The 26,468-nt window shown below is 39.0% G+C and overlaps 1 protein-coding gene across 2 annotated transcripts in view; it reads left to right on the plus strand.

Moving 5' to 3' along the window:
* NOL10 (nucleolar protein 10) overlaps positions 1 to 26,468 on the plus strand; it is an 88,261-nt gene that overhangs the window by 1,049 nt on the left and 60,744 nt on the right. The window contains exons 2-11 of one of the 2 annotated variants that reach the window (XM_019943282.3): positions 2,812 to 2,857; positions 5,110 to 5,208; positions 7,934 to 8,011; positions 9,575 to 9,612; positions 10,826 to 10,962; positions 11,703 to 11,768; positions 13,210 to 13,270; positions 17,925 to 18,010; positions 22,777 to 22,855; positions 24,058 to 24,207. In XM_019943282.3, coding sequence (XP_019798841.1) covers positions 2,812 to 2,857; positions 5,110 to 5,208; positions 7,934 to 8,011; positions 9,575 to 9,612; positions 10,826 to 10,962; positions 11,703 to 11,768; positions 13,210 to 13,270; positions 17,925 to 18,010; positions 22,777 to 22,855; positions 24,058 to 24,207 — 840 coding nt within the window. The remainder of the gene's footprint in view (positions 1 to 2,811; positions 2,858 to 5,109; positions 5,209 to 7,933; positions 8,012 to 9,574; positions 9,613 to 10,825; positions 10,963 to 11,702; positions 11,769 to 13,209; positions 13,271 to 17,924; positions 18,011 to 22,776; positions 22,856 to 24,057; positions 24,208 to 26,468) is intronic. The other variant, XM_019943283.3, reaches the window with a different exon arrangement.

The raw sequence follows: 26,468 nt of genomic DNA on the forward strand, positions 1-26,468 counted from the left end.
TTAAATAACTCCTTGTTCTCCAGCTGTTTGTCACACAGCATGATCCTTCTCATTTTGTTCTTTGGTTCTGCACATTTGCTGAGACGTGAGTACCTGCAGGCAGCCCTGTTCTAAGTGTTGGGATACGTGATGAACCGGTCACATAAGGTTCCCTGTTGGGGAAAAGGATAATAAGTAAGCAAATAGGACAACTTCAGATACTGAAAAGTGCTTTGAGTGTCTATAAGAGAGCACTTGTGGATGAATTGTTTAGAGAAAGTGGTTTGGACTCAAGGCCTCAGGGAAGGCCCCTCTACAAGGGGGTCACATTTGAACAGAAACTTGGTTGATGAAAAGGATTGAGTCTTTTGAAGATGGGAGAAAGGAAGAGTTTTCCGTACTGAGGGAACAGAAAGTGTCAGTGACCCACAATGGAAGGCACTTGGCACGTTGGAGAAACAGGAGAAGCACGGTTGTGGCTGTGGAATGCTCAGTGGGGCAAGAGGGTGGGGACAGCTGAGGCTGGAGAGGTGGGCCTTGTAGGCCAAGGCAGGAAATTAGGGTTTTATTCTTAGTGCTGTTGGAAGCTGTTGCTGGATTTCAGATGGGCTGCTCTCTGGTAAATTACTGCAGCTCGGGAGGGTGTGAGTGGGGATGAGTTAGGTGGTCCAACTGAGAGACAGGTGGCTCGGGCTAGGATGGTAGCAGAGGAGATGCTAAGACTGGGTGGGGTAAAGGAGGTGTTTTGGAGGTAGGCTAATGGGACTTGCTAATGAGTTGGATAGTCGTAGGAAGTTGAGGTAAAGGAAGGAATCAAGAGAGAACTCTTAGGGTGTGGATCTGAATAACTGGGTACACGGTGTTGCTGATAACTGAAATGGAGAATTGAGCACATTGCGGGTCGGGGGAAGGTAGTGAGCAAAAGGCATGAAAAGTTTTATTTTTGATACTGAAGGTTTGATGTTCTAATAAACATCAGGTGGAAATGTTGAGTAAACAGGTATGTGTATACTGTTAGGGAATCTCTCTAAATCTTCTTTTAAAGTAATTCTGACTTATCAACAAATTGCCTATTTTGCTTTACCTACTTCAAATGTAAGATCAAGCAGGGTTTTGGTTTTTTTTCTTCTTTTCTTTTCTTTTGTTTTTTTCCAACAATGGCGGGATGCCTGTCCAGTGAGAGAATTAGGTCATCAGCATTTCCAGAGCTCTTTTGCTGGGTTTCTGGTTAAATTCTTTGGCATTGGTAAAGTGACGTTCTCTATCAGCTGTGATTTTGTAGAACACAAAGAGGATGCCTGATATCAGTGACAACTTTCAGTTCTTTGTTGAACTTTTAAAACTTAGACTGGTTCATTCCTGCCCCGTGCTGACTCTGTCTGGTGTGCTCTCCTGTAGTGCTGTCAGTGTGTACAGAAACTACAGAGTGAACTGTTTTTTCATCATTTTTCAACTCTTTTCCATCGTCACCGTTGTAAGGAATTTCTGGCTCTTCTAGGTCCCAGGCTCCCATTTAGAAGGCAATCTCAGTCCCCTCCCCTTTGCCCCAAGCTCCTGATGTGTGAGACCAGCTATCCAATGAACTGCCACCTTCTTTAGCATAACTCCCTGAGAAGAGGAAATCGAATCCCCTATGAAAGGAGAAGCCCTTTGTTTTGCTTCTATTAAGTTGATGTAGAAGAATGTATCGAGTGCCCAGAAATATAGTTTAACATCACCTTTAATTGAAACATTCCTACCTAAAATGAAATCAGAGCAGTGTAATCACAAAGACTAGCACAGACCTGTAAACCAATGCCCTAAACACAAGGCAGGAGGAGAGCTCTGGCTCAGACTGAGGCCCTTCAAAGAGTGACACCTGTTCCAGCGTCCACACTGCCTCAGGCGTCACACTTAGGGTCTTCAGGAGTGGGACTACATGACCAGAGAGCCGTAAAGATTATAATGTCCTGTGTCTAACATGGGCTGTACATTGGGTTTGTGCTTTTAGAAATGACATCTGTTAATTTTTCTCTTGCTTTTCTTTGATTTCCTGAGGGTATGTTTTCTTAACCTCGTCATTATTGACATTTGGGGCTGGACAGTGCTTGTTGTACAGGCTGTCCTGTGCATTGTAGGAGGCTTGGCAGCGTCCCTGACCTCTACCCACTAGTTGCCAGGAGTGCCCACCCCTTCCCATTGTGGCAACCAAGTACACTTTAAGAATTGCCAGATGCCCTTCGGAGGCAAAATTGCCCCTGGTTGTGAACCACTGCTTTAAGGTAATCGTAACTGATTAGTGCTTCATCACTGGCACCTGTTGATGCAATGGACTTATGCTGCAAGCTAAAAGGTACAGGAATTACAGAACAAAATCTGGTGTCAGCGAATGTGACTTTTAAAAGTATCATTTCTTTATTATCAAGTGTCAGCTGTTTGGTCAGGTTTATTTATCTAGGTTTATGTTTTGTAAAAAATATATTTCTTTAAGAAACTTTCTCCATTTAATGTTTGCTTTGTAAAATTTCACTTAAAGTTCCGTATATTAGGTATAACCCATAATATTTGAGGCTTACTCCTTTCCCTTAGGTTGATTAGATGAACTAGTTTTCTTTTGTATAAAATATGGTAGTTCTAAAAATTTATTGTCTAGTATATGTAAATATATACCAGAAAAAAATCCATGTAACAGGATGTTCACAGTAGGGTTAGGATTACAGAGTATTTTCATTTTCTATGTTATATATTCCTATAAAGTTTCAGTTTTTTAATATGAGCATGTATTATTTTTGTAAGCAGAGAAACAATTCAAGTAAATATGTTTTAAAATAAAGTCTCTTTGTTTTCTTTAAGTGGCTTTCTGACAGAAAAAAGAGAGCACTTCAGAAGAAAGATGTTGGTGAGTATTATTTTTTTCATTTCAGCTACATTTGTGATCCACGTTATAATGCTTTTCTCATTTATTATCATATTTAAGTGAAGGTTTTCAAAAACAGTGGAATTCATGAAGTGGAAAATAAACTTTCTGCCCTTTTCCTTCCTTTTTTTAAAAAATTTTTAATTAATTTATTTATTGATTTATGGCTCTGTTGGGTTTTTTTGTTGCTGTGCGCGGGCTTTCTCTAGTTGCGGCGAGCGGGGGCTTCTCTTCCTTGCACTGCACAGGCTTCTCATTGCAGTGGCTTCTCTTGTTGCGGAGCACGGGCTCTAGGCGTGTGGGCTTCAGTAGTTGTGGCACACGGGCTCAGTAGTTGTGGCGCACGGGCTTAGTTGCTCCACGGCAGGTGGGATCTTCCCGGACCAGGGCTTGAACCCGTGTCCCCTGCCTTGGCAGGTGGATTCTTAACCACTGCGCCACCAGGGAAGCCCCCGTTTCCTTCTTAAGAAAACCTTTGTTGTGCTTGATACAGTCCCGTGGGTATGGGGTTTGATTTTACCTACTTAAGCACTAGTAAGTTAGCTTGTTACTGTTTCATGGATGATAAGGGCTGCATTACTCAGGCGGCACAGCAGATAGCATGATCACCAGCATGCTCTGTCGCCCCCCTGCCCAAGTTCCACAGGCGCACTCAGTGTGGCCCAGATGGGCGCACTGCGTGCAGTGGCTTTGTGTTGCAGCTGAGGAACACTGAACTTGAGAAGTCCACTGCCTTTACAGCAAGCAGTAAACAAACCTGCTCTTTGTCTAGAGGAGACTTACCTGTGGAGGTTCCCAGCTGCATAAATAATGCTGAGAAATGGCTCAGGTAAAGGAGTGGCCAGGGCCTTACAGTCTTGCCGTACCCAGCAAGACCAATAGGAATGCAAGCAGTCCTAGAAGGACTAGCTCTCCTAACAGTTCCATAATCACTTTGTTTTCCAGTGTATCATATCTTTTTCCATTTGTTGAATCCACTTGTCAGTTTTTGAGCTATAGAGACAATGAACATTTTCTTTCTGAACAAAGTAATTTTACGTACAGGACATATGAACATGAACATATATGGTCATTGTAGAAGATTTTGATTCTTTAAGTTATGACAGCAGGGAAGATAGGTTTGTAAGATCAGTTTTTAACTTAAATCATTTTGGACAAATTTTCATTAAATTTTCTCTATTACAACTTGTCATAGTTGAAAGATGATTAAGTTTCCACATATTTTGTTCAAGTTATTTTCTGAAAATCAGAGACCTAAGATATTGAAAAGGTTTCTGGATGTGAGATAAATACGTCAAAGCAAGCATCTTGGAGAAGAAGTAGGCTTTATATAAAATTAGAAAATTACAACTTTAAATCAAAGGAAAAGAATAATTGCTGCTTTCACAGTGCTTACTGATTTTGATTTCTTCTGATACTCTCATTCCACTCCAGTGTTCTAGTGTGTAAGAAAACAGGTTCAGATTACTTAGAGGAAAAAATTGTTCATTGACTCCTTTCCAGCCCATCTCAAGAGTATCGTGTGTCTTCCAAATTTAGTGGGCCATTCCTGCTCAGTTGGTTGGTTTAGTGAACAGGGCAATAATGTGCCAGAGAGTCATACACAGTCCTTACAGTGGGCGCATTGTTACAGTAGCAGCCGGCAAGAATCCACACTTTCTTGTTGCAGGGAACCAGTTTTTGTGAGAGTACGTTTAAGTGTTTAGACCCAGAGATTGCCCTAAGGCTTCCTCTAGCCTGGATCTTCTTGGCCGCAGATCAGTGCTGCCACAAAGAGGCAAAAGTCAGCTTGGTAGCAGCTTCTTATATAAAGTTAAGATTTTAAAGGTTTAGACTTGTTATTATTTAGGAGAAAAAATGGTAAAGATTTTTGTCTTAGCCGTGATCCATGATTGAATAACAATGGTGGTTTAATGTTTATTCTGTTGCCCCTTTATCCCGGGCTTGAAACTGGATGTTTGATGCACTATTATGGACATTTTTTTTCCCCAATTAACGATGACACTTTTTCCTTTTTGAAAAATAAAAATAAAATACTTAGTTTAGAAAAATAAGGTATGAGCTAAGAGAAAAGCTTGCTGTGTCATGGGCGGGGCTGTGTCCGTGCGCCTTCCCGACGCTGGGAGGCACTGGGACGTTGCCGTTGGTAGTGACCCCGCTCTGAATACTGTCTTCCTGGACACAAGAGTAAGCACATGGCGGTTACACCAGTTATTTATCTTCTTTCTTTGTAGATGTCCGTAGGAGAATTGAACTTATTCAGGATTTTGAAATGCCTACTGTGTGTACCACTATTAAGGTATCAAAAGATGGACAGTATATTTTAGCAACCGGTAAGCATCTTTTTGGTTATGATTGACATATACTTCGTAGCAGGAAATGTTATGATGAGAAAGGTCACTTTTTAAAAATTACCCTGACATTTTATTATTAAAAAATTTCAAACATATAGAAATATTGAAAAAACTGTACAGTGAACAGCCTGTCACCTAGATTCTTCAGTAGTTTACTGTATTTGCTTTATCACATATCTGTCTACCCATCTTTCTGCCATCCATCAATCCATCCTGTTTTTTGATACATTTCAGAGTAAGTTGCAGGTATTAGTATACTTCACCCCTAAATACCTCAGTGTGTACATCATTAACTAGAGTTCAGTATTCGTTTATTGCTTTTTTTTAAAGATAAATTTGTATAAAGACATTGATGAGTTTGGACAAATGCATACGCCTGTGTAGCCCAAACCCCTACCAGGATACAAAACATTCTTTCATCCAGAGCATTCCGTTATGCCCCCCACAGTCAATCCTTGCTCCCACTCATGTGTAGCCAGCCGCTGCTGTGATTGATTTTTTCACCACAGACAAGTGTAGCCTGTTTTAAATGGACTTCATGTAAATGCAGTCATACACTATGTATTTTTTTTGTGTAAGACTTATTTCATCTAGGACTTCATATTTCAGATTCATTCATGTCATTATATGTGTCAGTAATGTGTTCTTTCTTTATTAGCAAATGGTATTTCCTTATAGGAATATGCCACACTTTGTTAATTTATTCTTCATTTGGTGGACACCTGGGCTATTTTCATTCTTCGACTGTTATTGGTAAAGCATTATGAACCGTCTTGTCCAAGTCTGTTTTGAGGACATTGCTGGGTCAGAGGGTAGGTATATATTTGGTTTGATGAGAAACTGCCAGATGGTTTTCCAGAGCAGTCAGATCATTTTGCGCTCCCACCAGCAATGAATGATGGTTCCAGGAAAGGTCATTTTTATCGTAATGATTTTCTCTATTATGTACTAGTATTTTTTATGTCACTAAGATTTTATGTTAGCAGTATTCATCAGTATCAAAAAGTCAACAAATATAGGGAACTTTTAATATATTATAAGTTAGAACAGCATTACCCAGCCTTTTTATGGTTGTGATTTGCTACGTCTATCCTGGGTATTGTCCACTTAAATTGTTTTGTTGGCTTAACATTATCCATCTGTATCTCTTTTCCAACCACTTTCTTATTTGACAACTTTTCTACATCCACGTGCTAGTCTCTTTTGTTCTGTGTCAATGGTTGTCTCATTACTAACACTATCCACATTTTTTAGCGTCCAGTTTTATGGTCAGAATCTAAATTATAATTATAGTTTATATGTAACACATGTATTGTATATAGAGTATGTGTGTGTATATATACTATACTATATACTGTTTTTAAATGAGATCTTGGGCTTTGATCCATGCCAGAAAACATAGGACTACTTCATTCCTTTCTTTTAAAAATATCCTTAGTGGTTTTAAAAGTCAGTCTTTTTCTTTTCGTGATAAACTTATAAAAAATGCAAACATTATAGAAATACATAAGATAAAACGTGAAAGGCCCTAAGATTGCACTAAAATACACAAGATATCACTGTGCTTATTCCTCCATCTTCTTTCTGTACAGAGTACTGACACTGTCATTGTTGAGTTTTACAAAAGCCGGATCACAGTATAAGCGCCACTCTGCAGCCCTCACTGCACCCGCTGTACTCACTCTCCCTTTCACTTTGTAGTATGTTTGGCAGCTTTCCATGTCAGGAGTTACAGGTCTGCGTCATCCTCTTTATAACCTCTATAATGATTTACCATCATTTATTTAATCGTTTCCCTATCTGTGGACATTTAATTTGCTTTCAATTTTTGGCCATCAGTAAATAATGCTGCGATGAACATTCTTCATGTCTTTGGTACACTTATGGGTGTGTTTCTATAGAATAAATTTGTATAAGTTGAAATACAGATGTAAGGTGTATGAGCATCACGTTTTACAGATATTGCCAGATTGTCCTCCAAAGAATTTCTAATAATTTATACTTATCACCAAAGTATGAGAGAACTTTTTTTGAACATCAACCTCAATGCAGATACTAACCAGTTTTTCATCTTTGCCATTTGATAGACGAAAACTAATTTTTTTGAATTTTTTTTGAATTTTTGAATTTTATTTTTTATACAGCAGGTTCTTATTATTTATCTATTTTATAAATATTGACAAAAACTAATTTTTAAAAAATCTACTTTGTTAGATTATTTGTGAAGTTGATTAGTTATTTGTATTTCATACACAGGTGTATACATTTTCCGTGTCTTGCTTGTTTATATCCTTTGTTCATTTTTCCCTTGGGATGTTGGAGAGGGCTGTGTTTTTTTTTAATATCTTTATTGGCGTATAATTGCTTTACAGTGTTGTGTTAGTTTCTGCTGTACAACAAAGTGAATCAGCTATATGTATTCATATATCCCCACATCCCCTCCCTCTTGAGCCTCCCTCCCACCCTCTCTATCCCAGGCCTCTAGATCGTCACAAAGGCGTCGAGCTGATCTCCCTGTGCCATGCAGCAGCTTCCCACTGGCCGTCCATTTTAGGAGAGGGCTGCTTTTAAATTCTTTCTGTTTGATATGCTTATAATGAATCTTGCTTACCTCTAAACAAAAAGTATACTCAACATAGCTGCAGGATATTGATAATGAAAAGTATGTCCTTTAGGTCTTACATCACATTAAATTTTTTTATAGGAACATACAAACCTCGAGTTCGATGTTATGACACCTATCAATTATCCTTGAAGTTTGAAAGGTGTTTAGATTCAGAAGGTAAGTAAGAGGTTCTATTTGAAATCACAAAAATAGTTGTTATTTTTGGCTGCTCTTCTGCTTTTTAAAATGGGCATGGGTTGTGTATCAGTTTTCTGTGCTGTGTAACAAATTGCAATAAACGCGGCAGCTTAAAAAAGATTCATTTATTAGCTCATAGCTCTGTAGGTAAAGTCCGTCCAGGCTTTTCTGTGTTCTGTGCTCGGGGCTGACCTCAAGGTGTCAGCCAGGTGGGACTCTTCCAGAGGCCCTGGGCAAGACCTCTTTTCAAACTTACAGGATGTTGGCAGAATGCAGTTTGTTTTGGTTGTAGGGCTAGGGACCCCTCTGCCGCTGGCTGTCAGCCTGGGGGCATGCTCAGCTTCTAGAGACCCCTGCATTCCTCCTCACCTGGTCCCCTCCTCCTTCAAGCCAGCAGCAGCTCATTGGATCCTTCTCGTGCTCTGAATCTCTCTGACTACCCCTTCTGCCGCCAGCTGGAGAAAACTCTGCTTTGAAAGGGCTCGTGTGATTATAAATCTTTCCTTTGCCATAGAACGTGATGTAATCACAAGAGCGGTGTCTCCTCACATTGATAGCGTCCACCCACACTCTCCAGAGGAGGGGACTGCCCTGGGGGGAAGGTCAGCGGGGTCATTCTTAGAATTCTGCCTGGCACAGGGCGCAGGTTGAAATGGGAGAGTTCAGGTATTTTTTTCAGGTGGCCCCATGTTTGAGATTGAGAGAAAAGAAGTTAATGGGATATGTATTCTCTTAACTTGTTTCACTGTCTTCTTTTTAAAAAACAGTACAAACTCCATGTGCTGCTAATAATAACTGTTTTCATTCTTTATTTTCATTTAGCAGGTATACTATGAATGAGTAAAAAGTTACTGTTACTTTTTTTTTTTTTTTTTAATAAATTTATTTATTTATTTTTGGCTGTGTTGGGTCTTCGTTTCTGTGCGAGGGCTTTCTCTAGTTGCGGCAAGCGGGGGCCACTCTTCATCGCGGTGCACGGGCCTCTCCCATTGCGGAGCACAGGCCTCTCCCATTGCGGAGCACAGGCTCCAGATGCGCAGGCTCAGTAGTTGTGGCTCACGGGCCCAGTTGCTCCGCGGCATGTGGGACCTTCCCAGACCAGGGCTCGAACCCGTGTCCCCTGCACTGGCAGGGAGATTCTCAACCACTGCACCACCAGGGAAGCCCACTGTTACCTTTTTTAAAGCAAAAAGTTTTGAGTTTTTAATGTTTGTTGTTTTACTTTGAACATCTCAGAAAAACTGTGACAAAATTTACAAGTCATTATGTTTTGTAAATTTATTATTTAATTTGCTTCAGTTCTGTAGAAAATCTAGCTGATCTGTATAAAGAAACTATAAAGCTTTTAATTTTCCATTTGGTGTTTTGGGGGGGCAATATAGCATGGAAACTTTGTTCTTGTGTTATGTAGGTGCAAAAAGGGAAGAAAAACCCAGCATTTGTATATAGTATTTGTGTTGAGTTAGAATCTTTGCATCAAATTTGTATTTTTATTAAAGAAGTGGACTGATAATTGTATTTTTCCTATTTCTTATTTTTCAGTTGTCACCTTTGAAACTTTGTCTGATGACTATTCAAAGGTATGCTTTGTAGTGTTGGTTTATCCTGCCTGTCCTCAGGAAATGAATGAGTGGGATTTGTTTTTATGATAAGTGTTTTTATGATGTTTCCATTGTTAAATTTAAAATGGCTGTATAGTAAAATAAAACCTATTGTTTTCTATTAATATATACTTAGTTTGTCACATGTATGTGACAACTGGGATAGAGATAGCCTTTGGCCAGTCTAATATCGAAATAAGTTTGCCATAGCATGTATGAATGAAACCTTATCTATATTTTTAAGAATTGGTAGCAGTCATCTTTTTAGACCATCCTGTGTTCTAGATGTGTGATTTTCATTATTGCATTTATTATTTTCGTTTCCTTATTCGTATGTGAAAAGTACAGCAGCAGTGTTGTATGTTTAATTTTCTTAACCCTGCAAATAAGTGGTTGTGCATATACTGAAACAGCTCGAGACACAGCTAATATATTTATGTTTCCTTTTCTTTCTTTTTTGGTGCCATTAGTGCATCTTTCAACTCTTGTGGTAATTTTCAACAGTTACAAGGTTGTCAGTAAAAGTGCCTTATTCAGTTTAAAATGAAAAACTTTGAGAGATGTCATCATGAAGGAAAATTGAATTTTCAGAGCTGACATGCTTTCTGTGTTGTCTTCAGTTCTGGAAACTATGGGGTACAGTTTATCCTTTTGCCTGTGGTAGCCGTTTATCGTACGTTTTGGGACTTGTAATTTTATAGTATATTTTCTCTAGATCTTGATAAATTTGCTTTTCAATACCATCTGCAGATTTTTAAGATACCTTTGTAATACGTTAAAGTTAAATTTATACAAGGAGCCTATCAAACTCCGTGTGATAATAGTGAGATTACTAAAGCGTGTTCTTAAGTGAAATAGGAAATGACTCACTGAGGTTACTGAGCAGTGCTCTACATTACAGAGTGCTGGCGCCAGATAGATGAAGGGCATTCGTATTAAGTCTTTCAGTTAGAAGGTAAAGTTTGCCAAAAACCTGTCTAAGATGCAGGAACGCATTAAGTAACTAATGGAGAGGTTTGATTCTCAAACACATTTCTTAACCATCGTGGCGAGTTGTGTTTATACACGTGCGTTTACAGAGAGCAAGGAGGAGGATGAGAGATCAGAGATTTTCTTGCTTTGCCGGTTTCAGTGATGATGATGAAATAAATACTTTAACCTAAGCAAACTAATTTTCTTGTTTCATTTTCAGATTGTCTTCCTGCATAATGATAGATACATTGAATTTCATTCACAATCAGGTTTCTACTACAAAACCAGAATACCAAAGTTCGGGAGAGATTTTTCTTACCATTATCCATCCTGTGACTTGTACTTCGTTGGCGCAAGGTATTGGGGTCTAATCACCCTTTGTTTTCTCCTTTCCACCTCCCCAAGCAACTTCTGTTCTTAAAATTGAGGAGAGGGATTAAAAGAAGGATAAGACATTATCCCTGCCTTATGGTTGCTCCAAGAGTGTAGTTCCAAAGTGACCGGCTCATTTAGGAATTACATCCTTGCCTTCTATTAGCGTGGTGCTCTAAATCTAGAGAGAGGTGGGTGACCCAGTAGTGTAGCAGTGGTGTGGAGTCAGTATCTTAGCCCCCTTGCATGCATTTTAAAACTTTTATTCTTAAATGCTACCTTCTTTATGATTATAAAAATAAGTCATATCCATTTTAGAAAATTGGGGAAATATAAAAAAGAATAAAGAAGAAAAAAAAATCACCCATAATTATGCCACTCAGAGGAAACCCTTATTAGTATTTTATTGTTATTTCATTGTAGTCTTATATACATACACTTATAGATACATTTTGGATCTTGTATTCTCCGTGTTATTTGTAAATAATATCCTACTTAATGACTTCCTAATATTTCCTTGGCACGTGGGTCGTTTAAATCACTTTTATGCATGAACAAACTTACAAGTAAGGTGGTTATCTTTTAGGGTTAGAATGCATTTTTGTGTCAGTTTTACAAAGGGAAGTGATGCTTTGTGACAGATCCATGTTTCTAAAAATTATATTTACTTGAAGAAACGTTCATTGTAGTTTCCTGGATTTTTCACTTTATTCATTGTTTGGCAGCTCTGAAGTTTACAGATTGAACTTGGAACAAGGACGGTTCCTGAATCCTCTACAGACTGATGCTGCGTGAGTGTTTTGTTATAAGAATCCTGCTGTATTTATTTTGGCCAGGAGATGAAGCCAGACGCCCAATTTGTTGTCAAATGACACGTGTTGCCTGTGAGCAGAGCTCTGGGCAGCTTAGGTAAAAGAGTAACATTAAATTTTTTCCCACACAAAAAATTCACTAGAAGACCTGGGGATGTTGTAAAATTAAAAAAAAATTTTTTTAAATATATGTGAAGAGTTTTTAACTCACTCCAGAAATTCAGTTGCTGTTTTTTTCTGTGTTCTTTAAATTTTCATTCGTGATTTAGTTTTGTGGTATTTTCTTTTATAGAGAAATTTTGAAGTAACTTGGAGTACTGTTTTTTTATTTTATTTTGTTGTGCTTTTGCTGGCAGACATTTAAGAGTTTTTCATGTTTTCTTTTCATCATACGTTATGGTCTGTACTTTTGTTTTATTCATAGAGAAATTCTTTAGGAATGAATCTATCATAACAGTATTAATACTGAGTAATAGTAACAACAACAGTAGTGAAAGCACTTACTGTGTGCCAAGCATTATTCAGGATTTTATATATATTCACCCATTTGAAACTTACAACATATTTTTACAGTATAGGTACTATTGTTATCTCCATTTTACAGCTAGGGCAGCTGAGACTCAGAGAGGGTAAGTAGCTTGTTTACGTTCACACAGCTAGTACAGAGTGGAAGCTGGATTACTTCTCACCTGTGTATATAATGAGCTTGTTGGATTTTCCTCATTGCTTTGAAGGGGATTTTTAAAGGTTGGAAGAACAGGTAGCAATAAAACCCAGGTAAACTCTGGGTTTCTTTTCCACATTGATTTGAAATACTCTTATTTTCTTTAAAAAGAAATTATAGTAATGTCATGATGCATCCTTGAATAATAAAAAGTTATATGCTCTTTAGTTGCAGAATTTCCTGTTTATAATAACAACTTTTATTTATTGTCTTGTAAACTCTAGACGTTGTGCTGAACATGTAGTTTTTTCATTTAATCCTCACAACAACCATATGAGATTGATGAATACCAGTTTTCAGAAAAAGAGAACGAGCCTAGATCAGTGTACTCAACAAGCTGGTCAAGTCTCAGGATTGGCGTCGTGATAGCCTGCGTTCTTTTTGCTTTGGGAGAAAATATATGGGGAAATGTGTTCTCGCGATGGTGGAATAGTGTTTTTGAAGAAAGCCCTTCCTTGTCTCGTCCCCTGGCAGACAGAGTGTCACCCTGGGGTCTGACACTGCGGGGACTGTGTACGATGCACTGGCCCCTTCGCTGCCTCGGTGCTTCGCCTACGCAGATGAGCGAGAGAATCTGCTGCCACCTTACGCACAGCATTGCGTTTACTGTTTGTTTAGAAAGTTTATTGAGTGTCTGTCGTCCCCGCCCCCTGCAAAAGTAGATGCTAAAACTCCCTTATCGCTTTACTATTTTAGGGAGAATAATGTTTGTGACGTAAATTCAGTGCATGGCTTATTTGCCGCAGGAACAATAGAGGTAAGCGTACGTTGACTTTATTTTTTAGAACATTTGCTCTATATTTGATAACGAATGGAGTTTTATTTAAAGACAGCGTTGCTTGGTTCCTAAGAGCAGGGTGCTGATGAAGCCACAGGCCACTGGTTTGCTTTTCGTATGGACCGTGGGTCACGTTCCACAGAGATACAGCTGTGCCGTTGCTGCAGACTGTGCCCCTTGTGCATTGATTTGGTCTGCGAGGGCCATCATCGTCGGGGGTGAGACCTGAAGTCGCTGCTGGATTGCCAGCTCCAGTATGATTGCCACCCTTGTTCTTAAGAGGAGGCAGTCCCAGCTCTCTGCTGCTTGATAGTTTTATGACTGACTTTCCCTGAGGCTTGTTTTTTTCATCAGTGAAATGGAGATGATAATACTTACCTTGGCAACTGTATAGAGGTGCTGTGCTGGTGAGAATCACATGAAAGAACCTATTTGAAAACATTATAAACTGGAAAGGTATATGGGGTTGTGATTTGGACATCCTCTATAGTAGCATTTGATAAATGCACAACATTTTCATTTTAAACTACAGCACCTTTCAATCAGTGTCCTTCATGCTTACCAGTAGTTTTTCTAGATTTGCATTTTTTAATTACAACATTGTTAAATACTCATAATAAAAAAAGGTAAAAATGTCAAAAATGTATTATTAAAAAAGTACCCTTCTGTGCTTTCCAGTTACCAAATCCTCGTACACCCGAGGTAACTCTAATGGCTTGCAGTATTCTCCTTTCTTTTTTGTTTCTCTGTGTATGTGCAGGTATGCATATGTGTTAGTAATATGGTTTTAAAAGTTTTTCACAAAATTGAAATTATACCATGGTTCTTCATTTGCTTTTTTTTTTAATGTAATGGTATATAATGTATGTCTTTATACATTGGTACTTGTAATTACTTATAAAGCTAAAGTAATTTTTTAAAAATTAATTTATTTATTTTTGTCTGCATTCGGTCTTTGTTGCTGCGCGCGGGCTTTCTATAGTTGCGGCGAGCAGGGGCTACTCTTCATTGCGGTGCACGGGCTTCTCATTTCAGTGGCTTCTCTTGTTGTGAAGCACGGGCTCTAGGCGCATGGGCTTCAGTAGTTGTGGCTCACGGGCTTGGTTGCTCCGCGGCATGTGGGATCTTCCTGGACCAGGGCTCGAACCCGAGTCTCCTGCATTGGCAGGTGGATTCTTAACCACTGCGTGACCAGGGAAGCCCCTAAAGTAATTTTTTTAAACTGATGGATAGGATTCCATTGTTTGAATGTACTGTAGTTTATTAAACCAATCCATCTGGATGAAATTTAGGTTTCTTTACTCAAATTATTTTTATGTTGAAAGGTTAAAATTTGAAATGGAACACATGAGGTTGATTTAATGGAAATATATAAAACTATGTTGACAGTGTTATAATACTATTAAGCCTAAGTGAGGCCAGTGAAGCATTATCTTGCTAATTACTTTTCTTGAGATTACCAAGGGGAAGTTTTCAAATAATTTTCTTGAAAAAATTGTTTATTTGAATAGAGTCCTTACAGAGCAAGTTAGGCTAGAAATCAGGAAGCGTGCTCTGTAAGAGAAGTTATGTATTAGAGCAGGTTGCTCTTTCACCAGCTGTTTTTTTGTTTGTTTATTTGTTTTTGTTTCTTTGCGGTACGCGGGCCTCTCACTGTTGTGGCCTCTCCCGTTGCGGAGCACAGGCTCCAGATGCACAGGCTCAGCAGCCATGGTTCATGGGCCCAGCCGCTCCGCGGCATGTGGGATCTTCCCGGACCAGGGCACGAACCCGTGTCCTCTGCATCGGCAGGTGGACTCTCAACCACTGTGCCACCAGGGAATCCCTCACCAGCTGTTTTAAGACCAGCCCTGAGACTTGTTGAAGGGAGAGCAGAACCCCCCAGACCAAAGGCTGGGTCCCTGAAATTCCTTGGGTACCTTGATTACTGGGGGCTTGAAATTTGATATGCATAGTCAGACCAGACTTTAAAATTCATTTTACATTAATTTTTAAAAAAATAAATTTATTTCTTTATGTATTTTTGGCTGCATTGAGTCTTTGTTGCTGTATGCGGGCTTTCTCTAGCTGCAAGAGTAGCGGGGGCTACTCTTCATTGGGGTGAGCAGGCTTCTTATCGCAGTGGCTTCTCTTTGTTGCGGAGCACAGGCTCTAGGCGCTTGGGCTTCAGTAGTTGTGGCATGTGGGTTCAGTAGTTGTGGCTCGCGGGCTCTAGAGTGCAGGCTCAGGAGTTGTGGCCCACAGGCTTAGTTGCTCTGTGGCACGTGTGATCTTTCCGGACCAGGGCTTGAACTCGTGTGCCCTGCATTGGCAGGCGGATTCTTAATCACTGCGCCACCAGGGAAGTCCTAATTTTTACATTATATGTTGGATTTTGATTTCTTCTGTGATAGTTATTGTAGTACATATATTAAACTTTTATCATGGATACAATAATATTTACAAATTTATATTTTCCCAGTTATACCAAAATGTCTTTCGTAACTCCTCTCCCCGCTACCACACCAACCAAATTAGGGTCCATTCAAGGATCATGCAGCACATTTTGCACTTGTTTTTCCTAACCATCCTTCTTTTCTTCTTTTAAATTATAAAAGAAATGCAGCTAATGATAAAACATTTAACAGTACTAAAAATGATATAGGTAAAAAGTTTGAAAAAGTTAAATTCTTTTTTTTTTAACATCTTTATTGGAGTATAATTGCTTTACAATGGTGTGTTAGTTTCTGCTTTATAACAAAGTGAATCAGTTATACATATACATATGTTCCCATATCTCTTCCTTCTTGCATCTACCTCCCTCCCACCCTCCCTATCCCACCCCTCTAGGTGGTCACAAAGCACCAAACTGATCTCCCTGTGCTATGCGGCTGCTTCCCACTAGCTATCTATTTTACGTTTGGTAGTGTATATATGTCCATGCCACTCTCTCACTTTGTCACAGCTTACCCTTCCCCCTCCCCATATCCTCAAGTCCATTCTCTAGTAGGTCTGTGTCTTTATTCCTGTCTTACCCCTAGGTTCTTCATGACATTTTTTTTCCTTAAATTCCATATATATGTGTTAGCATACGGTATTTGTCTTTCTCTTTCTGACTTACTTCACTCTGTATGACAGATTCTAGGTCCATCCACCTCATTACAAATAGCTCGATTTCGTTTCCTTTTATGGCTGAGTAATATTCCATTGTATATATGTGCCACATCTTCTTTATCCATTCATCCGATGATGGACACTTAGGTTGTTTCCATCTCCTGCTATTGTAAATAGAGCTGCAGTGAACATTGTGGTACATGATTCTTTTTGAATTCTGGTTTTCTCAGGGTATATGCCCAGTAGTGGGATTGCTGGGTCATATGGTAGTTCTATTTGTAGTTTTTTAAGGAACCTCCGTACTGTTCTCCATAGTGGCTGTATCAATTCACATTCCCACCAGGAGTGCAAGAGTGTTCCCTTTTCTCCACACCCTCTCCAGCATTTATTGTTTCTAGATTTTTTGATGATTGCCCTTCTGACTGGTGTGAGATGATATCTCATTGTAGTTTTGATTTGTATTTCCCTAATGATTAATGATGTTGAGCATTCTTTCATGTGTTTGTTGGCAGTCTGTATATCTTCTTTGGAGAAATGTCTATTTAGATCTTCTGCCCATTTTTGGATTGGGTTGTTTGTTTTTTTGTTATTGAGCTGCATGAGCTGCTTATAAATTTTGGAGATTAATCCTTTGTCAGTTGCTTCATTTGCAAATATTTTCTCCCATTCTGAGGGTTGTCTTTTGGTCTTGTGTATGGTTTCCTTGGCTGTGCAAAAGCTTTGCAGTTTCATTAGGTCCCATTTGTTTATTTTTGTTTTTATTTCCATTTCTCTAGGAGGTGGCTCAAAAAGGATCTTGCTGTGATTTATGTCAGAGTGTTCTGCCTATGTTTTCCTCGAAGAGTTTGATAGTTTCTGGCCATACATTTAGGCCTTTAATCCATTTTGAGCTTATTTTTGTGTATGGTGTTAGGGAGTGATCTAATCTCATACTTTTACATGTACCTGTCCAGTTTTCCCACCACTTATTGAAGAGGCTGTCCTTTCTCCACTGTACATTCCTGCCTCCTTTATCAAAGATAAGGTGACCATATGTGCGTGGGTTTATCTCTGGGCTTTCTATCCTGTTCCATTGATCTATATTTCTGTTTTTGTGCCAGTACCATACTGTCTTGATTACTGTAGCTTTGTAGTATAGTCTGAAGTCAGGGAGCCTGATTCCTCCAGCTCCGTTTTTCATTCTCAAGATTGCTTTGGATATTCGGGGTCTTTGGTGTTTCCATATAAATTGTGAAATTTTTTGTTCTAGTTCTGTGAAAAATGCCAGTGGTAGTTTGATAGGGATTGCATTGAATCTGTAGATTGCTTTGAGTAGTAGAGTCATTTTCACAATGTTGATTCTTCCAATCCAAGAACATGGTATATCTCTCCATCTATTTGTATCATCTTTAATTTCTTTCATCAGTGTCTTATAATTTTTTGCATACAGAAAAAGTTAAATTCTTATTCCCCACGAGATAATCAGTGTTAATGAGGCTTTTTTTTGGTATTTGTCTAAAAATTTTCTAGTATTTAAAATGACTGTGTTTTATTTGTTTAGGGCCGAGTGGAGTGCTGGGACCCGAGGACGCGTGGCAGAGTTGGCCTGTTAGATTGCGCCTTAAGTAGTGTCACAGCTGATTCAGAGTAAGTGAGAGTGAAGTCGCAGTTTAAATTCTCATCAGCTTCTGATTTAAACAAACGTATCAACACTAGATTAAAATCAGTTGCTAAAGGATGACACTCTTAAAACACGTTTATCTGAGGTTGTGGTTTTGTGATTGTTTTATGTAGAAATCCTTTCCTGTGAAAGGTCACTAAGTGGGGAAGCCAGATGGAATTCCTTGTTTATATAGTTGCTGTGGAATTTTGTTAAAACAAATACACTGCAGGAATTTGTATTTCCCATTCTGTAGGATATGGTGGTGGAACCAGGAGTCTACCACTCCATTTAACAAACAAAAATATGTGCTTTGAATTCTAATGTAGAGGGAAGCAATGTTTTTGATATTTTCTTGTTCCTGTTTGGCCATTCCAACACTTAAAATAATTGGAAAAGTAAATCACAGTTGGGGGATGAAAACCTCTAAAGCTTGAATTAAGTAATACCTATAAACCCCCTGTCCTTTTCCCACTCACAAGAGTACTTACTGTTATACTGCTTGGTACATATGTTTTCAGACATTTTTTTTTTTTTGGCCTTGACGCATGGCTTGCGGGATCTTACTGCACCCACCAGGGATCGAACCCGGGCCCCTGGCAGTGAAAGTTCCGAGTCCTAACCACTGGACCGCCAGGGAATTCCCTTCAGACATTTTTCTGTGCTCATATTAACACATGCAGATTATCACTCTCTTTGTCAGATCCTTGATATGGGATTAGTTGCTATAATCAGCTTGGGAATGCCCTTTCTCTGGGGTCTTGTTATTCATGGAAATGTCATTTTACTTTGTCTTTCAGTTGATGAGACATTTATCTACAGTCATGTCACATAGGAGGTGGAGTGTTAGATGGGTGGGCTGAGAGAGACTAACTCTAAATTTATTGTAGAATTTTGTGTGATTTGCATTTTTCTGGGGGAGAGAAGAAATATAGTTCTTTCTTTTGAAAAACTCAGCTTTGTAAAAAAGCATTCTTGACCTAGAAAAAAAGCTAAGAATCACTGAATGGAAAGATGTCTGTTTCTAATGTATACATTTTTCCCTCTGTCATAAGTAAAGAAAAAATTTTTTCCATCTTTTAATTATGACATTGAAAGTGAGTATAGGAAATTTTTTTCCTGAGTATTGTTACTGAGTTTTATTAAAGTAATGAATAACTTCATTAGTCATGGTATGGAGTACAGTGTATTAAACAATCTAAAAATGGAAAACTCATTCTACATTTGATTTTTCATTTTGTTTTGGAATTACTCAGACATTTTTATTGTGAAATGTACACATACAGAAAAACTCATAAAACATTAATGTGCATATTACTGAATTATGAGTCTCTACATTTGTTAATAGAATAAAGCAACAGAAAATGCTTATTAGTATTCATCAAATAGGTATGAAAGAAAATGAATCAGAAACTTGTTTATTTTTAGAAAGTAGAAAATCAGGTTTAAGTGAAAGATATTTACTCACTCTATAGGAAGCAAAGAGGTTAATTTTCTCTTACCCTTAAGCATTAACTTGTGTTTGAATTAGAATAAAGAGACTTGTGTACAAACTCTGTCATTAATTGTTTAATCTTAAAAAGTCATTTAAGAAAACAGGCCAGCAGGAGTTATTTGCAGTATGTCTTAAGGTTATTTCTACTTTAATGACTACAATAGAAGTACCATTATACAAAATTTAAGGAAGGGATGTTAAAAAATAATCTTAACTGTGGTCTCTAGAAACATGGGAGTAGTCTTTCTTTTTTTGTTAGAATATTGATTCACAAATATTTTTGGTGGCCTCTTTTGTCCTTAGGGGTGAGGCATTTTTCAGCTGTCATGATGGAGGTTATTTTATTTATTAAATTTTTTTTTTCATTTTGTAAAGATGATGTGTACTTAATCTAAAAAGATACTAAGCAGTTTCAAAAATGCACGGAAGAAAGTAAAAATGACTTCTGCATATATACAGGTAGGTCTGATTTAAGTAACAGACCACTCTTGGTTCGTGAAGGATGCTTATAGTTTTTCACTAGTACACGTCTATTTACAGTTTTATGATTATTTCCTGGGAAAATATCAAGAGCTTGAACAGCATACATGTTCTTAAGGCTTTTGGTACCCATTGCTAAATTGCCTGACAGGAAAAGGTAACATCAATTTAAAGGTCTACCTACGTGTACAGAGTGCACATTCTCCCACCTTCCATAGCCCAAGGTGTTAATCCCATTATAATAATACTAAGATGTCAGAAAGAGCCCGGGATATCAAATCAAAATACAGCTTGGTAGAAATAATAGCTAACAGTACTTTCTATTTGCCAGGTAGTGTTCTAAGTTCTCTACATATATTAACTTATTTAATAAAACAACAACAGTCTTTGATGCAGGTACTGTTTTGTATTTATTTTACGGATGAGGAAGTATTGACCAATAGCCTACGTAAGGCTTTAAGAATTATGTGGCAGAAGCATATTTATTTCTAGGGAAAGATGTTCCAAATACGCTGTTAAGTAGAAAAGCAAATCATACAGTTCCCTATAGAGTTTTATCACATTTTCATAAGGAAAACAATGAACTTATGTGTCCAGTCATACGGACGAAATCTGCATTTGTTACAAAGTGTTAAAAGTAGCTCTGCCTGCTGATTCAGCTTCAGGTGATTTTTTTTTTTTTTTTTTTTTTTTTGCGGCACGCGGGCCTCTCACCGCTGTGGCCTCTCCCGTTGCGGAGCACAGGCTCCGGACGTGCAGGCTCAGTGGCCATGGCTCACGGGCCCAGCCGCTCCGCGGCATGTGGGATCTTCCCAGACCGGGGCACGAACCCGCGTCCCCTGCATCGGCAGGCGGACTCTCAACCACTGCACCACCAGGGAAGCCCCAGGTGATTTTACTTATTAATTTTTTTATGCTTAGCTTTATTTTTTTCCTACACAAACATTATAAGCCGTCACCTCTGTTATTTGACATAGGTAGAGTTCTGGAAGGTGGAGCCAATACAGTCAGAGAAAGAAATACGTGTTAAATTTTGGCTAGCGGAGGACAGGCTTTTGTTCTTTGCAGATGATGTGATTGTCTGCCTAAGAAACCCAGTAGAACTAACTGAAAAACTATAAACACTAATATGAGAGTTAAGTAAATTGGTTACAAAATAAATGTACAAAATCAGTGGCGTTGATGTTTATCAGCAATATCCAGTTAGAAAGGTACAATGAAAAGCAGTTCTCATAACAAAATAATTTACAACAAAACAATTGTAAAATACTGAGGGATAAGCTTAAGAAGTGACTATGTGAAGAAAGGGACAAAATTTTATTAAGAAACAAAAAAGTTTGACTAGGGCTTCCCTGGTGGCACAGTGGTTAAGAATCCGCCTGCCAATGCAGGGGACACGGGTTCAAGCCCTGTTCCAGGAAGATCCCACATGCAGCGGAGCAACTCAGCCTGTGTACCACAACTACTGAGCCTGTGCTCTAGAGCCTGCGAGCCACAACTTCTGAGCCCGTGAGCCACAACTACTGAAGCCCGCGCGCCTAGAACCCATACTCCACAACAAGAGAAGCCACTGCAGTGAGAAGCCTGTGCACTGCAATGAAGAGTAGCCCCCGCTAGCCACAACTAGAGAGAGCCCGCGTGCAACAATGAAGACCCAACACAGCCAAAAATAAATAAATAAAATAAATTTTAAAAAAACAACAAACAAAGAGTTTGAATAAATGAGGAAAAATAATGTCACCACACTGAGGAATGATTCCAGAGTTTATTTTGAAGAGTAGATGACTGAAAGTGATGCAGACGAGAGACCTCCAGGTTCCCGTGGATGCTTCAGTGTAGTTGCAGGCTGAGGCTTTAGGTGGCATAAGAGACCTGAGGATGCCAAGAGTCAGCAGCCTGAACTGAAGGTCTTGGTCCAAGGTTATGGAGACAATAGGTATTGAAATCAGGACTGTGGCCCGCTTCTGGCTCATCTTCTAGGACCCTTTCCCCCTCAGAGCGTTATTCTTGCTTACCGAGTGAGAAGCATACTCCAGATTCAGAGCCATAAACATCCATCATTTTGTTACCTTTACAGGTTCTGTGTCCCCGTTTGGGGACTAGTCTTTATTTTAGCTTGACATCACTAACGTTAAAAATGAAAATGGAGGGCTTTCCTGGTGGCGCAGTGGTTGAGAGTCTGCCTGCCGATGCAGGGGACACGGGTTCGTGCCCCGGTCTGGGAAGATCCCACGTGCCGCGGAGCGGCTGGGCCTGTGAGCTATGGCCGCTGAGCCTGCGCGTCCAGAGCCTGTGCTCCGCAACGGGAGAGACCACAACAGTGAGAGGCGCGCATACTGCGAAAAAAAAAAAAAAGAAAGAAAGAAAGAAAATGGGTATACCCATGCCCGAATATAAAACTGTTTTCTCTTAAGTAAAAAAGGGCATGTTTCTGTAAATACCTTATCCTGGCTTAATCAAAATGAAAGATATTGTCATACTGATCTTTTTCAATTGGTTTTATATTTTCAGAAACTTTTTTTGCTTGTAGCTACTTTGAAAATATTTCTTACAGTTTTTAAAGAACATAATCTACAGATTTTTAAAGGTAGATTACATTTATAAGTAAAGGTTATTTTTCATTTTGATTAAGAAAGTTTGGCTACAATTACCTTTTAAACAGAAGGCTAAGAAATGTGATTGTCCCCATTAGAATTGAAGTGAAGATTAATAATGAATTTGTTATTTGGAAGGAGATTTGGCCATATATACATGAAATACAAATGTTTTGCCTTTCAGGATAAACAGTTTACCAACGATCTCTGCTTTGAAATTTAATGGTGCCTTGACCATGGCAGTTGGAACATCCACGGGGCAGGTAAATATGTTTAAGTTGGAAACTTCACACTTCAGTTACTACTTCAGGGGCGTGTATGTGTCACAGGAAACATCCACATGTCTGTTCACTGTGGGAACAGAAAATGAAGCATTATTGTTTTGGCCAGAGTGGAGAGGGTACTCAGAATGCTGTGTTCCTTTAGTACCTTGAGAAATTCTGGTCCTGGCCTGAATGGTTGGTGTGAGAGGCTCTCGAGCTGAAGCTGCAGCGGGCTATGCCTCAGGTGTCCTGACTGTGGTTTCGAGCAGCCTCTTCTAGAGAGTGTGGAGCGGAGTTCCGTGGTCATACAGGTTTGGAATTCTCCACATTTCTACTCTGTGAGGTTTATAGTGCATTTAAATATCTATTGAAAGCTCGGAGAATTCCTGCAGACAAAAAATGTGTTGAGTCAGTATTTCCGAAATGTATTTGCCCGAGGAACCTTTTTTTTCAGCCAGCACTATCACCCACATCCGGTGCAGTGCGGGTCAGTGGGACATACCTCAGCAAACGCTAGTCTGAGGAGTACAAATGAAATAGCTTCAGGGATTTAATTTCATCTTTTCTCTCTTTCCTTCAAGGCAGAGCCCACACACTTGTAAGTCTGTTCTGACCTCAGCACAGGTGTGAGCCCTGCTTCCAGTAGAGTTACTGCCTCTGTCATCTGTCACCTGGGACTGAGATCCAGCTTCACCAGGCCCCTTGCCTATCAAGACAGGGCTCAGAAGAGACCCCCCCTCCCCCCGAAAGTCATAACCCTGCAACCGCCATTTGTCTTGAATCTACCAGGGCTGTCTTTATTATGCTTCTTGTTCTTGTTTCTGTCAGCCGCTGTGACAGTGCCTGGTACACAGTAGGCCCTCAGTGTATATATTTGTTGAATTCATAAATGACACAGATTCTTGTGGACTTCCCTTTTGGTTCCTTCCTTAATATAGCTAAATAGTTCTCAATCTTAGTGTGCCTAAAAACTACTCTCAGGGTTGCATTCATAAAACCATATACTGGAAGGGTAATTTAAGAGATTTTTCTGGAGTGTTTTTTGCTGGCTGACTTTAGAATCTTTGTACCCTGAGTGAAGGGTGTTCATTGTGTTGATTAAAAAGGTAATGAAGCAAATGGCAGCCGTTTTTCTAAGTTTTAAAAGTTTCAAGATAAAATATTTAGTTCGTTTAAACAGAAATAACTTTTTTTCTTTCTAGGTTTTATTGTATGATCTTCGTTCTGATAAGCCATTGCTAGTTAAGGATCACCAGTATGGGCTGCCCATTAAATCAGTTCATTTCCAGGATTCATTAGATTTGATTTTGTCTGCTGACTCTCGAATTATCAAAATGTGGAATAAGAACTCAGTACGTATTTTTTGTTGTTAACATTACTTACTATTTGCTTATTTTCCATGTAATGTTTCTTTTCTTTCTGTTGCCTTTTTTGAGCAGTGTGCGTTCTTGAGAAAGAAGTATCAATACTAAGCATCCGTTTGGGCTTAGTATTGGAAGTCAGTTACTTCGGGATAGATAATATTCATATGCAAAGTAGTCAAGATTGTTTTCTTCCTGTTAAGAAGTTTTCCTCATTTGCTAGAACGGACATGCATTTTTACATGTTCAGTTAGGTAGAGAGTAAATCATTGTTTAAAAAAAAGATTGATCCATGAGAAACTCCCTAGATTTTGAGGCTGTCTTACAACGCTTGGAAGGTTTTTATGAGCTACTACTAATCTTTCCATATCAGTATTATTATACATCTCAATTTCATACCCTTTCCCCATGTCAAACAATTGGATTTTTAGATATGATACCTTCACAATAATTTCCTATAGTGTTTTTCTTAAAAACAATATTTTCGTCAGAATATTTGATGTTCCCTGCCCTTCTGAGTGTCATTTAAAAGGTAACAAAACCCTGTGTTGCTGGTTTTATTCTCCTTTCTGTTTTTGCTTTTTCATTTTAAAACCTAAGTATTTTGAGAGAGTAGTAAAAGATTAGTTCACCAGCTGGGAAAAAATTCATTCAGTGTAGCAGTTGCTTTTAAGAGTCTTTGCGTTTATTGATTTCAAACTTAGCATCTTTAGTCAAAAAGTGTTACTTTAAAAAAAAAAAATTCATTTTTGAGATGGATGTGGGTGGAAGGCCCAGCAGCCCCAGCATTAGTTACCGGAGGGCAAGCGCCGGTCTCTCCTGTGAGGGCTGCCCGCGTTTAGGGCAGAGATGCCACCAGCAGCTCCGTCATGGTTCAGCTACTGAGCAGAATCCCTGCCTGTTTGGACCATTACTTCTGTTTTTCATTTTCATTTTGTCAACTCTCAAAGTATTGACCTTACTTAGCTCCCTTTCTTTTTTTCTCTGGATGTGCTGTGGAGGTTCAGGGTTATCCTTGGGGTGTGTCCCGTCTCTCCAGCCCTGTTACCTTTGTAGCTCCTGAGACTCTGTTAGGGAGAGGAGGAAGGGCTTCCGGCTTTTCTCAATTCCTGGAAGAATTACCCTGACGATTGCCCGGGAACCGACTATGCTGCTTTGAGTTGGAGGGTTTTGAGGGCTTTCTTAGGAAGATACGTGGTGTCTTAGGCTGGAATTTTCTCTGCTCTTTTCTGATAATCCAAACTAGTTTACTTTGAAACAGTATTTCTTTTTAATACTACAAATGCAGACATATTATTTTTGAAAGGTCATAGCATACTGGGAAAGTAGAAGTTTCCCTTGACCTGGCTTCCATCCTACCTAATGGTAAACTTACCAATTTGGATCCTCCCAGGCCCTCTAACTGCTGCATAGTTTTCCCCAACATGGATTTCTATGAACTGTGGCCCCTTTTCTTTTTTGTTCCATGCTATTATTCCCATTTCACCTTCCTTGTTCCTTCCGTCTTTCCGTTTTTTGTTTCGGGGGCACTTGAGACGAAAGGGAGGGAGGTAGCCGTGCGAGTCCCATCGTCTGTCTCCAGTTAGAACCTGGCTGCTGTTTTTCACTGGGTGCAAAATTAGTTTTTTAACTGCTGCCCCCACTTTGCCGCGGAGCCTCTAATAATGGGTTAATAAATGCAAGAGCTGGCAGACATTTTCAACAGCAGTTCTTGAAATCACGTTGTACTTGCTACAGTAAGTTTTATTTTGGTGTTGTTGCAGTGACTAAATACGTCCTCTTGACCAACACCCGAATTACTTGGTTCTGCTCGACTTGCTTTCCTTGTTTATCTTTCTCATCACCTTCTTCCACTCCCATCTACTTACTTTCTGTCTTTTTTCTTTTACTTCTTTTAATTTTTAAAACTAGAGTATATTTCCCCCCATATTAAAAAAAAATTTACCCTTTGCTATGTGATAACTAACACTTTATGTATTTATAGGATTTTTTTTTGTAAGTTATTTTATATTCATCATCTTACTCGATCCCCCTCAAGTCCTTGTGACGCAGGTGTGGCAGATACCATCCTTATTCTGCCTTGTTGACCGTCTCTTCATCTTAGGTTTCTTTGAGGACAAGTTTACCGAGGGTGTGTTCTCCAGGTTATGAGAATTTTTTAAAGTTGATGTACAACTTTATTTTAGACTTTACCCTTTCCTGTTTAGACATTATCTTTAAAAGTTTATCCTCAGTTTCCCAAGAAAGTCACC

Source organism: Tursiops truncatus, chromosome 14 (genome assembly GCF_011762595.2).
Source record: "Tursiops truncatus isolate mTurTru1 chromosome 14, mTurTru1.mat.Y, whole genome shotgun sequence".
NCBI lineage: Eukaryota > Metazoa > Chordata > Mammalia > Artiodactyla > Delphinidae > Tursiops > Tursiops truncatus.